Source organism: Oncorhynchus masou, chromosome 15 (genome assembly GCF_036934945.1).
Source record: "Oncorhynchus masou masou isolate Uvic2021 chromosome 15, UVic_Omas_1.1, whole genome shotgun sequence".
NCBI lineage: Eukaryota > Metazoa > Chordata > Actinopteri > Salmoniformes > Salmonidae > Oncorhynchus > Oncorhynchus masou.
The window spans coordinates 22,746,238-22,764,754 of NC_088226.1; the positions used below are offsets into that span (position 1 = coordinate 22,746,238).

Consider the following 18,517-nt stretch of genomic DNA (forward strand, 5'->3'; position numbering starts at 1 on the left):
AAATGTAAGCCAAAACAGGCTCTATCTATCAGTTTGTCATAGCTACTATCTAGGTTCATTGTTTGTTGAAAAATTATGAAGCTGCTTCAAATGTGGGTAAGGGTCTTCAACATAGATAATCCTTGAAGTATGTGCCCTGCTTTCTGTTACTTTGATCAACTGTTTTAGACTGAACCTCAGTTTATAGTGTAATGTTTTCATTATGAGCGCAAACAAAGTTTTGGAGACAATGAGACAAAGCTTCTTCAGACTGTTGGTAGTGACAGTAGACTTATGCTTAAACCAGTGTTACAAAAAGGGCTGTGACATACTTGGCATTCCTTCTTTTTTTTTGCGGAAAGGGACATCACCTCCTGACTAAATGATGTGTCATGCTTAAAGGATAATTTAGGGTGAGCATATAACGCGAATGTCTAGCATCACAAAGGTTGCCCTTTAACCTAACTCCTAACCTTAACCTTAGACCTAACCTTAACCCTTAACCCCTAGCCTAGCTAATTTCAGCCACATAGCTAACGCTAGCACCTAGCCACCGAGCTAACGTTAGCCACAACAAATTGGAATTCGTAAGATATCATATGTTTAGCAAATCATAACATAGTGTAAAAATTGCAATTAGTAAAATATAATACGAAATGGATGATGGACATCCACAAATTAATACATACCATACATATCATACCATATCATTTACTTTAACTATGTTACGTCTACCTCTGAGTCCAGATTGTTCTTAGTGACCATATTTTAGCAGAAGGGCAAACATAGCATTAAAAATGAAAATGACATAGAATTATCTTCATTTTTTAATGCAATTATTTTCTGTAATGTTCAAAACCGAGAACCTGTGTTAAGTTGTTAAAGCCATCATGTGACCAGCTGCACAAAGTTATAAACAGTAAGTAATACTGTAAATGATTAACCATTACATAACTCTTTTTATTTAAGTTCTGAAGGGTGACACAGTGTTTTTAGTCTGTACTCTTTCCCCCTTCCCCTCTCTCCCAATTGCTCCCTCTCACTATTTTTTACCAGGGGCGCAACATTGGTTTTAGATGTGGAGGAGACATATATATGTATATATTTTTTGGGTCGAATAAACACAGCAAACAGCCTACCCGACTACTCGGAGGCAAAATACAACAAATTTCCAGAAAATGTTGTCAATTTAGTCAATCAGAACTCAAATAGCAATATTTTTCTGTATTACTTTAAACTGTTGGTCTAACTATAACAGTTCAGAAAGTCACCACCAATGTCAAAACCCATTATTCTATATACTCTGCTCAAAAAAATAAAGGGAACACTTAAACAACACAGTGTAACTCCAAGTCAATCACACTTCTGTGAAATCAAACTGTCCAATTAGGAAGCACCACTGATTGACAAATTTCACATGCTGTTGTGCAAATTGAATAGGCAACAGGTGGAAATTATCGGCAATTAGCAAGACACCCCCAATAAAGGAGTGGTTCTGCAGGTGGTGACCACAGACTTCTCAGTTCCTATGCTTCCTGGCTGATGTTTTGGTCACTTTTGAATGCTGGCGGTGCTTTCACTCTAGTGGTAGCATGAGACAGAGTCTACAACCCACACAAGTGGCTCAGGAAGTGCAGCTCATCCAGGATGGCACATCAATGCGAGCTGTGGCAAGAAGGTTTGCTGTGTCTGTCAGCGTAGTGTCCAGAGCATGGAGGCACTACCAGGAGACAGGCCAGTATATCAGGAGACGTGGAGGAGGCCGTAGGAGGGCAACAACCCAGCAGCAGGACCGCAACCTCCGCCTCTGTGCAAGGAGGAGCAGGAGGAGCACTGCCAGAGCCCTGCAAAATGACCTCCAACAGGCCACAAATGTGCGTGTGTCTGCTCAAACGGTCAGAAACAGACTCCATGAGGGTGGTATGAGGGCCCGACGTCCACAGGTGGGTGTTGTGCTTACACCGTGCAGGACGTTTGGCATTTGCCAGAGAACACCAAGATTGGCAAATTCGCCACTGGCTCCCTGTGCTCTTCACAGATGAAAGCAGGTTCACACTGAGCACATGTGACAGACGTGACAGTCTGGAGACGCCGTGGAGAACGTTCTGCTGCCTGCAACATCCTCCAGCATGACCGGCTTGGCGGTGGGTCAGTCATGGTGTGGGGTGGCATTTCTTTGGGGGGCCGCACAGCCCTCCGTGTGCTCGACAGAGGTAGCCTGACTGCCATTAGGTACCGAGATGAGATCCTCAGACCCCTTGTTAGACCACCAGTCCAGGTCTGGGAGGAGATCCCTCAGGAGACCATCCGCCACCTCATCAGGAGCATGCACAGGCGTTGTTGGGAGGTCATACAGGCACGTGGAGGCCACACACACTACTGAGCCTCATTTTGACTCGAGGACATTTAAGTTGGATCAGCCTGTAGTTTGGTTTTCCACTTTAATTCTGTGTGTGACTCCAAATCCAGACCATGGGTTGATCAATTTTATTTCCATTGATCATGTGTGATTTGTCAGCACATTCAACTATAAAGATTTAATTAAAATATTTTCAGATCTAGGATATGTTATTTTAGTGTTCCCTTTATTTTAAGCAGTGTATATACACAGATATTCCATACAAATGAACTCAATTTTACCATGGCAATACTTCGTTGAATAATCAAAGTTGAAGAGTAATTGAAAATGCCATTGCTGATAAGACAGTTCTCATTAGGCTATTTTCCCCTTTAACCAAGTGGTCTAGCCACCAGAAACTCCTTTGTCTTTAAAACCATTCAGTTCAAGTATTCAAGTTTGGCTTGCCTGTTAATTACCAAAATGACAGCTTTCAGTAACTTGTAAAGTTACAGTAGCGTTGCAACCATATGACAGCACAAATAAGTCCCTTAAGAACGAGAGGCTTGTAGAATCATTCCTTTTAAGTATTCAGTTCATAATTTGCTGTAGGGGAACTATTGGGCATTACCAACTGAAATAAATCATGTGTTAAGATTTGCCAGTCAGAGACGAACTTCCCATCAGAGAAATGTGCCATAACAGCTGGGTAACGGTTTTGATTGACCTCTAGGCTGTATAATAAACATGTGATGCACAGCGTAAAGGTCTACATCAATTGTAGGTAACAATTTCACTCCTACGGCGCTAGAGTTGACAGCTGGGTCCTTAATTGACATGGCACTATTACAAGATACAGTAAAGGACACCCTTTGGTAAAAGGTAACATCCTTTATAAAACTCATGTTAAACTTCTATTGTTATGACCCTCAGCCACTAGTAGGTCTACAATTGTCAGTATTTATCACTGGTATGAAGACGCTCAGTGAAAGAGCAAAGCACCTCAATAGACTGATACAACATCCATTACTACCAGGTCAACACTTAAACAGCAACAAACTTCAGTGATATTTTTTAATTGTTTTACAAGAAGCCTTGCCTCCAATACAGTAGTGCTGTGAACAGAAACAGCATTGTCACAGCAGTGTTGCAATTCACCAGTTTAACACTCTCCCATCCCTATAAAAGCAAAGCCAGGAGGATCTATCAGAGAACCAAGGAGTCCTGGTCTGAGGCTGGAGGCCATAGCCTGGGGATTGAAGTGGTTTAGCTCTGGCCTCCCAGGGTGTGCTTGTCAAACAGGTACTCTGCCATCTTGTTTTTGACAGCATCCATCTTGGTGAGGTTGGTGATGTGGTCACCCAGCTTCTTAATGGCCTCCACCTGCTCATTCAGGTAATGGGTCTCCAGGAAGTCACACAGCTAAAGAGTGAAAACACAGGTCAGACAAGAGAATGAATACAGACTATTGTAAGTAACTACAGTAACACACAAGAGCCTGGTGGTAATGGCATAAGAGTAGATAATGAGGTGTCTATTTTTTAACTAGACAAGTCCATTAACACTTATTTACAATGGCATCATAGTGTGAACAATAGGTTAACTGCCTTGTTCAGGGGCAGAACACATTTTTACCTTGCCAGCTCTGGGATTCAACCCAGCAACCTTTGTTACTGGCCCAAAGCTCTAACCACTAGACAATCTGCCGCCCCTTATGCATTAGCTGCATTGTGCGCATCTGTGGACTATTGTGCGCGTGTGAAGAAGCAGGTCAAACAATCCTGTGTCATTAGTTATCAGAGCTACAACAACCTGATCATCTCCTGGGACAGTACCTGTATTCTATGTGATACATACATGTGATGTGTGGGTTCACCATAACTTACATGGGGGTCAACCTTGTCAGAGGCAATCTTGTGCAGGTCCAGCAGGGCCTGGTTCACATTCTTCTCCAGCTGCAGAGCACACTGCATGGCCTCCAGCCCATTGCCCCACTCATCACGTTCTGGCTTCTACACAGGACAAGAACACAGGAGGATTAGGGACTACTAGCAGACGTTAAGGTCAGGATAAAGTGAACAGAGTTACACCCCTCACAGTTTCAGTTCAGTGGTTAGAGGCCATATGTTTAGGACTACTCCAGGTTCTCTCGATCAATATAACTCTGTAGACATTTTCCTCCATGGAGGAAAGACATTCTCTATCAGTCTACAATCTAAATGTGTTTGATGCGCAGGCGCTCACCTTGATGTCCTGGAGTAAAATGCGTCCACCCCTCTTGTTCTGGAAGGAGAGAAGCTTGTCGGCGTGCTCCCGCTCCTCGTCGCTGTTCTCCTTGAAGAAATGCGCGAAACCACGCAGAGCTACATCGTCACGGGAGAAATAGAAAGCCTGGGTGGATAAACAAAACATTGTGGTTAGAAAAAGAAAAACATGACAGCATTCTATTCTTGTTGTGGCAACTAAGCTTGAGGATATAGCGATGAATCAGTCTAGTCCGTTGTCTACTTGGTAACGTGACATTTAACCTGTCAATAAGTTGTTACGCGCTCTGACAGAGGTAGGATAGATTCCCAACTTCATTTGAATGCTATATCTAACCGGAGGGTCTTAATAGCCTTGCCAAGTAAAACTCAAATTTACTTCACGGAGTTGAGATTCTTGGCTATTAATTGTCTAGACCTACAGAAAAATCAAGTGGAAAAAGCCATTTAGGACCAGGCATAAAAATAATACACAGGTCGATCAACAACAGTCATCTTGGTAGACTCCTTACCATTGAGGTGTAGGTGTAGGAGGCAAACATCTCCAAGTTGATCATCCGGTTGATGGCAGCTTCGCAATCGTGGTGATAGTTCTGGCGGATCTGAGACTCCATCTTGGCAGATTTTTATTTTATATCAAAATGAAAAGTACAAAAACAAAGTTTCTTAAAATATATTGCTATTATAGTTCAAGTAAGTGCTATGTCATCAATCCGTAATGTTCTATAATGCAGGACGAAGGCAGAGGAGTTCCGTTCAATCACTGTTGAAGCAAGAACTTCTTCATGCGTCTTCTCAGACTTGAGAAGGAGCCTTGTTCGCTCTATTTATTGTTCCAAACGGAATACGTCAGTGACATCCACCCTCACAGAGCGGAGCCAATCACCTTTAGAAATTCAACAGGAACGATGCGGATCATTTGACGACGACACCATTCCTCAGGAGTGAATGTAATATTGTGTGTTCTCATGAATTCTTGATAATCGTATAGTTGGCCATCATTGTTCAATAATTGTTTAATCCAAATACTGGGTCATTTAAAGACGAACCCACTCATACACATGACCTACAGCAAAGATTATTTATTATATTGACAAGAGAGCCGAGTGACCACTCTACCAATGGAAATACATGTGCTCAACGAATGAAGACAGGCAAGATCAGGTGGGACCATTCCAGCCAATGAGAGGGCAGGGACGTGTGTGAACACCACGCACAAATATACTTCATTTTTCTCAAAGTTTCCGGAATACCAAATGCATCCACATATATCAGTACATTTGTAAAAGCTTAAACATTACGAAACTTCTATTCGATCATAATCCTCAAGTAATTTGAAAGAAAGATCATGGGCAGAGTAAATGCTCTCGCCTTGACCCTTCATCTCGGACTGTTATTTTATTTTTTTACTTTGTTTATTACAAAGTAACATTCTATTGGAAACAACTAAAGCAGTAGTATCAGCCACAAGCAATGCCACAGTGCAGGTCTAACTACAGAAGTTATTGTTGAAAAATGTGTGTGTGTTGTATCCTTAGAAGAAAATAGAAAGAATTCTAATATTAGGCTAATTTAGAAATAGTCTACGTCTACGTTTGATTTAGGATATAAAAGGAATTGAACTTTGAGACGCATTTCTGTAAACTTCTGTTTCATTCTCTAAGAGCACATGTTTCAAAAGCATACCTGGCTTAATTGTTTACCTTTTCCAGAATAGAGCCAAAAGAAAAACTGTATGGTTTATCACACTTTTTTTTATATCAGCTCAATTTTCAATATGAGGTATGGCAATACAGTAGTGGACAGAGAAAGAAAGGCTGGCTTTTGTAGAAATGGTATTTGAAGATACACCTTTCGGTTTCAAATTACATATTGAGGTTGACAAATGGTATGTCAGTTGATTACATTAGGCTAGAAATAACTACACAAAATCAGTAGCTACATACATCTGACCATACATAGGTTATTAAGCTAAATCTGTGAAGTGGAAAACTTTTTACAGCTAATGAAAATCAAAGACGACAGTAATAAAGTAACCTTCCGAACAACTTCAGTTCACATGACCTGATCTTCCACAACTGTTGACAGGGTGCTTGTTTAACAGTATAACTTTAGACCGCCCATACCCGGGCGCGAACCAGGGAACCCCTGCACACATTAACAACAGCCACCCACGAAGCATCGTCACACATTAATGTCTTTATCGAAATTACGCATTGCTTCTAAACCGCTCGTCGTCCCCTTATGCCATCATTTGTGATTCTCAATTGTCAGTAGAAACATCTGATTTGGCAAGTCAGCCATACCAGCTATCCGTTTTTTATAAAGGCAATAATTTAGGCTGAATGAACTGTATTGCTGCCAGGTGTAGCAGGAGTAAGGTGTTGAGCCTGCTGTTGGAACAGCTTTATGTCAGCCCTAACATTTTGGGCACCGTTATAGTGCAATTAATGTATTGTTTAGTGCTCTGCTGGCATGCAGCTACATTTAGGGGGGGGGGGGGGGTTACCCCACAAGTGATCTTATCATATTTCTCCAATGCCAAATCAGTGTGTCTTGTTTCCAACGAAACGGTCCCTGTTAGGAATCTGACTATGGTACTTTCTTTCAAAAGTTAGGCCTACCTTTCCACCCCAGACAGTAGGTCTACCGACGCAGACAAAATGTCAGATTTAACAGACTTCTACTCTTCTTTAACAACAGAAGGTCACAAGGGTTTCCCTAAAAGCTGCCTGGGTTTAAACATATTTTGTACAGAAAGTAAATAGCTTAATCAATCTAAAGGTACAGAATTAAATTACTTCAAAAGCAAATTACATTGTTTGCCTCCTCCACTACAGGAGATTGTAGCTCAGACTCTGAATGTCAAAGAAACTAAACAATTACATTCCCATATGCATCAAAGTCATGTCTTTCCAGGGTATTTTCAAGTTGTTTTTTTGCATAAAGCATAACGGACCAAAGTGCTGTTATAGATCACTGTATGTAATCGGATCTGTTTTATGGTAGCCATTTTCTTTTTGACATTTTCTTCAATAAAAGGTAGGCCTATGTCATACCCCCTGAATTCCTGTACTGGTTTTAACTTAACAGTCCTTCACTGACTTGGAGGGAGGCTATTTAAAGAGTGCATGGTGGGTGGGGGAATTGAACGACAAATCTATGGATATAGCAGCCTATAGCCTAATTCTGTCTGTGAAACAGGTAGAGCTTGCTCTTGTTTCTTAAATATGAAGAAATAGGCTCCAACACAAAGCCCTCTTGTTGTTAGTAAAGTCTAATTAAATGAAGACGGTTTAAATGAATTATTCCTTCTCCAATTTGCCTATTTTCAGCACCATCAGCTGTCCATTTCCAATTGATTGTGCTGCGACTGCTGCTTCAAGTTTCAGCACCACAATGTAAGTAACTCAAATCTGGCTTATTGTGATGTCAATAACTTGGATAAATACATCATGGGCAAGAAACATATTGTTTTTCTTCAAATCAATTATAGTAGTAGCAAGCTATCATAGTTGACCTCCGGTCCTCAAATGCTCTCCTTCTCAAACTGAACAGAACATAGGCTATAGGCTAGTCTACGTGCAAGAAATTGCATTTTTTGGATGAGGCCTAATTAAAAATACTTTTCTGAGGAATTCCTTGACTCTCCTCCTGAACTGCCACTGTAGGCCTACACAGCACAGCATTGGTTAGGCAGCCAAAAAGAAGGTTTTGATCAGCAAGGGCAGAGCAGGCCTCAGGGTTGGAATATCCGTTGCAGTGTGTAATGCAGTCTAGTTTTATTTACGCTATCCCAGCAGCTATCTTAGAAATATAACCTTGCTCTGTGCTTCTGTGCTAAATAACCTATAGGCACACTTCATATTTCACGCCCAACAGAGCATTTCAAATGACATGACCCTCCCCTGCACTCGATTTAAAAAATAGTAAACCCTCCTCTTGACTGAAATTGAAAAAGCATGACCCTCCCCTTTTTTCCTCCAGGTACCCACCCTGTACATTTTTATCCATCTCTTAGCATTACAAATTAATCGTACTAACTAAGAATGTTCTTAAGTTAAAGATATAAACAGAAGTGATAGTAATACTACAAATGATTAACCGTTACAGAACTCTCTTGAAGGGTGACACAGCGTTTTTAGTCTGTACTCTTTCCCCTCCCCCTCTATTCCTATTTTTCTCCCTCCTTCCCACTATTTCTCCTGTCATAACCTCATGTTGGTTGTACTATAGTATGGAATGACTCCCTCAATGGTTCTGTTTCAATGGATGTCAAGGACTATGCAGACCGCTATCGCATTGGTGTCTATGGAGTACCCCACTATCACCGTGACAATGGTGGAAGGAGACTAGGTCTCATGACTATTGAAACAGACTTGAGCAGTGATGAGGGCGAAAATGTCCTGAGACTAGGAAAAAAAGGGAAGAAGTAGAGAACAGCAGTAACATAAATTATGTAACTTACTAAGGCATTTTAAACAAATAGCTGTAATATGGTTGTTTCTGATGAATGTTGGAGGGAAAATGCACCAAAAACTTTCCTGATCATTTGGCCAATACACCCCAATCACAACTCAAGTACAAATATTTTTCAATATTACTTTAAACTGTAGGTCTAACTAACAGTTTAGAAAATCACCACCAAACCCCTTGGTTTTACACACTCAATAGTTTCCTGTGTGTATAAAGAATGATCCACCTCAGATAGGGACAGACAGCCAATTTAACACAACTGTGGGAAGCATTGTAGTCAACATGAACCAGCATCCCTGTAGAACTCTGTCGACACCCTGTAGATCCAGTCCTTGCTCCAACAAATTGAGGCTGTTCTGAGGGAAAAAGGGGAGTTTGCAACTCAATATTAGGAAGTTGTTCTTGATGTTTTATACACTCAGTGTATATATACAGTGCTGTACAAAAGTATTTCCCCCTTTTTGATGTTCTCTATTTTTGCATATTTTTGATACTGAATGTTATCAGATCTTCACCCAAAACCTAATATAAGAAAAAGGGAACATGAGTTTACAAATAACAAAAAAAATGATACTTATTTTATTTATTTAATTAACCAAGTTACGCAACACCTAATTCCCCTGTGTAACAAAGTAATTTCCCCCTTACACTGCAATTACTAAAAACAAATGCCAAATACCATATCGGTCCAAATTATCAGGCAGGTGTGTTATTTAGCAATAAGCATGACAACCTATATTATGGGATTGCATGGGGTTGCCCGTCTACATTTACCCCAGTGTGGTAATCATTAGTTAGATCAGTGGTTCTCAATCCTGGTCCTGGGGACCCAAAGGGGTGCACATTTGAGTTTTTTTCCCAAGCACTACACAGCTGATTCAAATCATCAAAGCCTTTTGATGAGTTGATAATTTGAATCAGCTGTGTAGTGCGAGGTCAAAAACAAAAATGTGCACCCGTTTGGGTCCCCAGGACTTGGTTTGAGAACCAGTGAGCAAGATCACAAACTCAAAACATTATCTTGTTGCTTGCAACATAGACTATTGCTGACTTGACTGTCCCAAACTTTCCACTGGTATTCAGCCAAGGATGTATGTACACTGAATAATGTAGGCCTATCTGTTACAACGGACTCCTGTTACTGCTTACCATGCTATGTTGTTGTCTTTGGTCTCTTTTTATGTAGTGTTGTCTCTCTTGTCGTGAAAGGCCTTTTGCCTTTTGTTAGGCCATCATTAAATTAAGAATTTGTTCTTAACCGACTTAGTTAGCCTAGTTAAATAAATAAAGATTAAAAATAAATAAAGCACTTCTCTGCAGCTTTTCACATTATTGATCCTAATCTGCTGCTGGAAAAAGCGTATGTGTTATTGCTTTACATCCCCTGCTATATTGTGGATCTGGAGTTACTTGTCTAACAGATCACAGAGGGTGTTCTTTAATGGAATCCTCTCCAACATAATCGAGGAAGAGTCAGGCATTCCCCAGAGCAGCTGTCTAGGCCCCTTACTTTTTCAATCTTTACTCATGACTTGCACTGGTGCTGAGTGAAGCCTGTGTGTCTGTGACTCAACACCACACACATCAGCTACCAGAGCAGGTGAAATCACTGCAACACTTAGGAGCTGCAGTCATTTTCAGACTGGGTGGCAAGAAATAAGTTTGTCTTAAATACATGAATTTCAAAAACTAAAGGCATTGTATTTGGGAAATAATATAAAAACACTAAACCCTGAACCTCAACTAAATCTTGTAATGGATCATGTGGAAATGTAACAAGTTGAGAATAAACTTCTGAAATGGTAAAAGCACATGGATACAACACTAGCTAAGATGGGGATAGATCTGTCCATAATAAAGCACTGCTCTGCCTTCTTATCAACGCTATCAACAAGGTAGGTTCTACAGGCCCTTGTTTTGTCGCACCTGGACTACTGTCCAGTCATGTGGTCAGGTGCCACAAAAAATGACTTAGGAAAATTACGATTGGACCAAAACTAGCCTGCACGGCTCACCCTTAAATGTACACAGAGAGCTACAAGACATACTACCAGGTCTCTTCACAATTCCCAAGTCCAGGACAGACTATGGGAGGTGCACAGTACTACAGAGAGCCATGACATGGCTGCTATTCCACATCAAGTCACTCATGCAAGCAGTAAAGATTTAAAACCATAAAAACACAATTACATATTCACGATAGATACACACACATTGATTTTGTGTTGTAGATATGGTGGTAGAGTAGTGGCCTGAGTGGGAACCCTTAATGTTTCGTGAAATCTGTTTAAGGTTAGTTTTAATGTATAGAACTGCATTTATTTTGCCGGACCCCATGAGTAACTAGGGATCCATAAATACAAATATTGGGAAATTAAGGAATATAAAATTTAATCAGATTTCATTGAGTGGCCTTTTGGGGTACATCAGATTACAAATCTCTGGCCCTCTGTGTGGCTTTCTGTAAAATATTTTTTCAAATAGAATGACAAAACTGCGAAACTTTACCCTAAATATAAACCAAGATGTTCAATACCATACAAATGTACTCAATTTTACCATGTCAATAATTGGTTGTAAAAAGAATAAAGTTAGAGCAATTGAAAATTCCATTGCTGATTAGGCCATCTTCCCCTTTAACCAAGTGGTCTTGCCACCAGAAACTCCTTCACCATCTTGAAAACAATATTTTTCAGTTCAAGTATTCAAGTTTGGCTTGCCTGTTAATTACCAAAATGACAGCGTTCAGAAACTCATGTAAAGTAACAGCGTTGCAACCATATGACAGCTCCATTAAGCCCCTTAAGAATGAGAGGCTTGTAGAATCATTCCTTTTGAGTATTCAGTTCATAATTTGCGGTAGGGGAACTATTGGGCATTACCAACTGAAATAAATAATGAGTTAAGATTTGCCAGTCAGAGCCGAACTTCCCATCACTAGAGAAATGTGCCATAACAGCTGGCTAACGGTTTTGATTGACCTCTAGGCTATATGAACTTGTGATGCACAGCGTAAAGGTCTACATCAATTGAAGGTAACAATTTCACTCCTATGGAGCACGAGTAGACAGCTGGGTCCTTAATTGACATGGCACTATTACAAGATACAGTAAAGGACACCCTTTGGTAAAAGGTAACATCCTTTATAAAACTCATGTTAAACTTCTATTGTTATGACCCTCAGCCACTAGTAGGTTTACAATTGTCAATATTTATCACTGGTATGAAGACACTCAGTGAAAGAGCAAAGCACCTCAATAGACTGATACAAAATCCATTACTACAGGTCAACACTTAGAAAACAGCAACAAACTTCAGTGATATTTTTTAATTGTTTTACAAGAAGCCTTGCCTCCAATACAGTAGTGTTGTGAACAGAAACAGCATTGTCACAGCAGTGTTGCAATTCACCAGTTTAACACTCTACCATCCCTATAAAAGCAAAGCCAGGAGGATCTATCAGAGAACCAAGGAGTCCTGGTCTGAGGCTGGAGGCCATAGCCTGGGGATGGAAGTGGTTTAGCTCTGGCCTCCCAGGGTGTGCTTGTCAAACAAGTACTCTGCCATCTTGTTTTTGGCAGCATCCATCTTGGTGAGGTTGGTGATGTAGTCTCCCAGCTTCTTAATGGCCTCCACCTGCTCATTCAGGTAATGGGTCTCCAGGAAGTCACACAGCTAAAGAAGGAAAACACAGGTCAGACAAGAGAATGAACACAGACTATTGTAACTAACTACAGTAACACAAAAGAGCCTGGTGGTAATGGCATAAGTGTAGATAACGAGGTCTATTTTTTTTAACGAGACAAGTCCGTTAAACACTTGCTTACAATGGCATCCTAATGTGGAACAAAAGGTTAACTGCCTTGTTCAGGGGCAGAACACATTTTTACCTTGTCAGCTCTGGGATTCAACCCAGCAACCTGTGTTACTGGCCCAAAGCTCTAACCACTCGACAACCTGTCGCCCCTTATGCATTAGCTGCATTGTGTGCATCTGGACTATTGTGAGCGTGTGAAGAAGCAGGTCAAAATATCCTGTGTCATCAGTTATCAGAGCTACAACAACCTGATCATCTCCTGGGACAGTACCTGTATTCTATGTGATACATGTGATGTGTGGGTTCACCATAACTTACATGGGGGTCAACCTTGTCAGAGGCAATCTTGTGCAGGTCCAGCAGGGCCTGGTTCACATTCTTCTCCAGCTGCAGAGCACACTGCATGGCCTCTAGCCCATTGCCCCACTCATCACGTTCTGGCTTCTACACAGGACAAGAGAACACAGGAGGGTTAGGGACTACTAGCAAACGTTAAGGTTTGGATAAAGTGAACAGAGTTACATCCCTCAAACGGTTTCAGTTAAGTGGTTAGAGGCAGTATGTTTAGGACTACTCCAGGTTCTCTATATCAACTAAAGCTGGACACTCCATGGAGTAAAGACATTTTCTATCAGTCTACAATCTAAATGTGTTCCTCGATGCTCAGGCGCTCACCTTTATGTCCTGGAGTAAAATGCGTCCACCTCGCTTGTTCTGGAAGGAGAGTAGCTTCTCGGCGTGCTCTCGCTCCTCGTCGCTGTTCTCCTTGAAGAAACGCGCGAAGCCAGACAGAGCCACATAGTCACGGGAGAAATAGAAAGCCTGGGTGGACAAACAAAACAGTGTGGTTAAAAGAAAAATAAAGTGCCGAAAGTGACTGTTCTTGTTGTGGCAACTAAACTTGATGATACAGGCATGAATCAGTCAAGTCTGTAGTCTACTTGATAACCTGACAATTAACCTGTCAATGAGTTGTTACGCGCTCTGACCAAGGTAGGATAGATTCCCGGCTTCACTTGAATACTATACCAACCTGGGGGGTCTTAATAGCCTTGCCAAGTAAAACTCAAATATGTACTTAACGGAGTTGAGGTTATTGGCTACAGAAAAGTCAGGTGAAAAGTGGAATTTCGGCCCAGGCATAATAACAGGTAGCTCAACAAAACGGTCATCTTGGTAGACTCCTTACCATTGAAGTGTAGGTGTAGGAGGCTAACATCTCCAAGTTGATCATGCGGTTGATGGCAGCTTCGCAATCGTGGTGATAGTTCTGGCGGATCTGAGACTCCATTATAGCAGATTTTCTTTAATATCTAAAGTAAAGGTACAAAAATAGGGTTTATTGGACTATTTTGCTATTATAGTTCGGGTAAGTGTTATGTTATCAATCCAAAATGTTCTATAATGCGGGACGAAGGCAGAGGAGTTCCGTTCAATCACTGTTGAAGCAAGAACTTCTTCATGCGTCTTCTCAGACTTGTGAACTGGAAGGAGCCTTGTTCGCTCTATTTATTGTTCCAAACGGAATGCGTCAGTGAAATCCACCCTCACAGAGCGTAGCCAATCACCTTTAGAATTTCAACAGGAACGAGGCGGGTCATTTAAAGACGAGCCCACTCATACACATGACCAGAGCAATGATTATTTATTTTATTGACAAGAGAGCCGAGTGACCACTCTATCAATGGAAATACATGTGTTCAACGAATGAAGACAGGCAAGATCAGGTGGGACCATTCCAGCCAATGAGAGGGCAGGTACGTGCGTGAACACCACGCACAAATATATTTCATTTTTCTCAAAGTTTCCGGAATACCACATGCATCCACATATATCAGTACATTTGTAAAAGCTTAAACATTACGAAACTTCTATTCGATCATAATGCTGAAGTAATTTGAAAGAAAACGGGCTTATCTCACGCGGAAAGATCATGGGCAGAGTAAATGCTATCGCCTTGACCCCTTCATCTCGGACTGTTATTTTTTTTTTTTTACTTTGTTTATTACAAAGTAACATTCTATTGGAAACAACTAAAGCAGTAGTATCAGCCAAAAGCAATGCCACAGTGCAAGTCTAACTACAGAAGTTATTGTTGAAAAATGTGTGTGTTATATCCTTAGAAGAAAATGGAAAGAATTCTAATATTTGGCTAATTTAGAAATAGTCTACGTCTACGTTTGATTTAGGATATAAAAATAATTGAACTTTGAGACGCAGTTCTGTAAACTTCTGTTTCATTCTCTAAGAGCACATGTTTTAAAAGCATATCTAGCTTAATTATTTACCTTTTCCAGAATAGAGCCAAAAGAAAAACTGTATGGTTTATCACACTTTTTAATATCAGCTCAATTTTCAGTATGAGTTATGGGAATATAGTAGTGGACAGGGAAAGAAAGGCTGTCTTTTGTAGAAATGATATTTGACGGTACACCTTTCGGTTTCAAATTACATAATGAGGTTGACAAATGGTATGTCAGTTGATTACATTAGCCTAGAAATAACTACACAAAATCAGTAGCTACATACATCTAACCATGCATAGGTTATTAAGCTAAAACTGTGAAGTGGAAAACTTTTTACAGCTAATGAAAATCAAAGACTACAGTAATAAAGTAACCTTCCTAACAACTTCAGTTCACATGACCTGATCTTCCACAACTGTTGACAGGGTGCTTTCAGGGTGCTGGGTTATTGCTCAATACAGCCATGTAGTTGAAACGTCATTGGTATTCATAAGAACGAGAGCTGTGTTTCGAATACTCATACTAACCGCACTAACCATACTATTTGTGATGGAAGTGGAGTATGTAGTATGGTTATTGGTCATAGAATGGATATAATTAGTATGCCAAAAGTTCCCGGATGTCATACTAAATTAGCCAAAATACAAAGTATATAAGCAGTGGACATTATTTCTGTGCTTTCTGTGCATTCAGGGCCCATAATGCAATTCTTCAGAAAACGGGCATGGCCACACAACGTTTTCAGATTTTAAGAAAATGGCGGAAAATATGCAGCCGAAGTCAGACGAGAGCGGATACAATTTCATTGCTTTAACTAATTATGACAAATGTTAAGAAATGTTCAGCGATGTAATGAATTTTCTAATAAGTTACGTTACAATTCTTTAGCTACTCTATCCTTACAAACCGCATAGCGTATCATTGCAGTAGTATGTACCGTTATGTTAGCAAGCTACCTAACATACATTTAGTTGGCTATTAAGACATGTTTTTTTTAACCTTTATTTTACTAGGCAAGTCAGTTAAGAACAAATTCTTATTTTCAATGACGGCCTAGGAACAGTGGGTTAACTGCCTGTTCAGGGGCAGAGAATGACAGATTTGTACCTTGTCAGCTCGGGGATTCGAACTTGCAACCTTTCGGTTACTGGTCCAACGCTCGAACCGCCAGGCTTAGCTAAGTGGTATAGTCATTGTGAGTTCTCAATGGACATTGTTTATTCACTCTGGCTATCTACTTCGATTGCAGAGCACTCTCATCTGAGAGTAATTCAATTAAAAGAGTAATTAAATTGTTGCCAGTACCACAGTTACAGTCACCAATGCTCTGGATAACATGAAAACAGCCTAACCAGCTCTGCTAGGGCGAGTAAAATGGTCAGAGTGAGGTGTTCTCTCATTTGTGTCTGGAAGTAGCAAGCAAGCTCGCCAAAGTTAACCAGTTAGCTTGGGTGCTTGGCTGCCGTCGTGAGGTCAGAATGCTCGAGTCAACCCAACTCCTCGGCCAGAGAGCAAAACGCTTTGAATTTACGAACGGACAATCTGACAACGCTCTGAATTTAAGAAGGCCCAGAGCGTACTCTGGCACTCCAGATTAAATTTACAGACACATCCGAAATCGTATGATGTCTAGCGAGTAATTAGTTATGCTAACAAGCTAATCAGAGGTTGCATAGCAACAGCATCAGCTTCCGGTAGACAGTCGAAGCGCTAGTACGCTCAACTAAAAGTTTACAGTTCTTTTACAGTATATTAAAATGTAACCTTTATTTAACTAGGCAAGTCATTTAAGAACAAATTCTTGTTTGCAATGACGGCCTACTCCAGCCAAACCCGGACGACACTGGGCCCAATAATACCTCAATTACAGCAGTACTATAGTGACGCCGCATGCACTGAGATGCAGTGCCTTAGTCCGCTGAGCCTTTCGGGAGCCCTGTGAACTAATTGTATATAGTATGCAGTATGTACTCATTAAGTATGTAGTATACAGCATGTTCGTATGAGTATTCGAACACAGCTGAGGTCTTCTGGGGCAGTTTGCATCAAGCCTCTCAGAGCAAGAGTGCCGGGTTAGGATCAGTTTTGCCTTTTAGATCACATTGAATAACATTACATGGATGGGGAAGCTCCTCCCCCCAGCTTCCACTGATTTATACAGCCCCTGGTCTTTCCTGGCCTAGTATGTAAGGTATTGCCTCTACTCCAATTGTTTTAGAACAGGGCCCCCTTTTTCCTCAAATGTAAGCCAAAACAGGCTCTATCTATCAGTTTGTCATAGCTACTATCTAGGTTCATTGTTTGTTGAAAAAATATGAAGCTGCTTCAAATGTGGGTAAGGGTCTTCAACATAGATAATCCTTGAAGTATGTGCCCTGCTTTCTGTTACTTTGATCAACTGTTCTAGGCTGAACCTCACTTTATAGCGTAATGTTTTCATTATGAGTGGAAACAAAGTTTTGGAGACAATGAGACGAAGCCTCTTCAGACTGTTGGAAGTGACAGTAGACTCATGCTTAAACCGGTGTTACAACAAGGGCTGTGACATACTTGGCATTCCTTCTTTTTTTTGTGAAAAGGGACATCAGTTTTTGACTAAATGATGTGTCATGCCTAAAGTATAAGTTTGGGTGAGCATATAACGTGAACGTCTAGCATCCCAAAAGTTGCTTGTAAACTCATCACGGACAATTTCAGCTTTTTTGCTAATTAGCAACTTTGCAACTATTTACTACTTTTTAGCTACTTTGCAACTACTTAGCATGTTAGCTAACCCTTCCCCTAACCCTAACCGTAACCCTTTAACCTAACTCCTAACCTTATCTTAACCCTAAAGTAACCTTAACCCTTAAACCCAAGCCTAACTAACTTTAGCCACCTAGCTAACGTTAGCACCTAGCCACCGAGCTAAAGTTAGCCCCAACAAATTGGAATTTGTAACGTATCATATGTTTAGCAAATCGTAACATATTATAAAAATTGCAATTCGTAACATATTGTACGAATTACCATTAATTTATTATAATACCAATTTGATGATGGACATCCACAAATTAATACATACCATACAAAACATATCATACTAATTGGAGTATTCCCGAATATACTTTTACTATGTTACGTCTACTCTTCCAGGTTGTTCTAAGTGACCATATTTTAGCAGAAGACCAAACAGGATTAAAATTGAAATAGTCAAATAATTGTCTTAATTTCTCCATGCAAATCTCTTCTGTAATGTTCAACCCCGAGAACCTATGTTAAGTTGTTAAAGTCATGACCGGGTCCATCATGTGACCAGCCGCACAAAGTTATAAACAGTAACTAATACTGTCAATGGTTAACCATTACATAACTGTCTATTGAAGTTCTGAAGGGTGACACAGTGTTTTTAGTCTGT

At 40.5% G+C, this 18,517-nt stretch overlaps 2 protein-coding genes across 2 annotated transcripts; both read right to left on the reverse strand.

Moving 5' to 3' along the window:
- Window positions 1-3,377: 3,377 nt before the first annotated feature.
- LOC135555926 (ferritin, middle subunit-like) lies at window positions 3,378-5,412 on the reverse strand. Its single transcript, XM_064988744.1, has 4 exons — window positions 5,094-5,412; window positions 4,562-4,708; window positions 4,204-4,329; window positions 3,378-3,739 (listed from the first exon to the last, which is right to left on the reverse strand). The coding sequence occupies exons 1-4, from the start codon at window positions 5,193-5,195 to the stop codon at window positions 3,584-3,586; spliced, it is 531 nt and encodes a 176-aa protein (XP_064844816.1). The 5' UTR covers window positions 5,196-5,412; the 3' UTR covers window positions 3,378-3,583.
- A 6,958-nt stretch (window positions 5,413-12,370) lies between these two features.
- LOC135555928 (ferritin, middle subunit-like) lies at window positions 12,371-14,389 on the reverse strand. The gene is made up of 4 exons (XM_064988745.1): window positions 14,064-14,389; window positions 13,550-13,696; window positions 13,193-13,318; window positions 12,371-12,732 (listed from the first exon to the last, which is right to left on the reverse strand). Exons 1-4 carry the CDS (start codon window positions 14,163-14,165, stop codon window positions 12,577-12,579), a joined length of 531 nt encoding a protein of 176 aa, XP_064844817.1. The 5' UTR covers window positions 14,166-14,389; the 3' UTR covers window positions 12,371-12,576.
- Window positions 14,390-18,517: the final 4,128 nt, after the last annotated feature.

Bases quoted from the DNA above. Each gene is read 5' to 3' on its own strand.
- LOC135555928 (XM_064988745.1), bottom strand. From the start codon at position 14,165: ATGGAGTCTCAGATCCGCCAGAACTATCACCACGATTGCGAAGCTGCC. The intron at 13,697-14,063 runs GTAAGGAGTCTA...TTGTCCACCCAG, and splicing joins CCTACACCTACACTTCAATG to GCTTTCTATTTCTCCCGTGA. The intron at 13,319-13,549 runs GTGAGCGCCTGA...TGTCCTGTGTAG, and splicing joins TTTTACTCCAGGACATAAAG to AAGCCAGAACGTGATGAGTG.
- LOC135555926 (XM_064988744.1), bottom strand. From the start codon at position 5,195: ATGGAGTCTCAGATCCGCCAGAACTATCACCACGATTGCGAAGCTGCC. The intron at 4,709-5,093 runs GTAAGGAGTCTA...TTATCCACCCAG, and splicing joins CCTACACCTACACCTCAATG to GCTTTCTATTTCTCCCGTGA. The intron at 4,330-4,561 runs GTGAGCGCCTGC...TGTCCTGTGTAG, and splicing joins TTTTACTCCAGGACATCAAG to AAGCCAGAACGTGATGAGTG.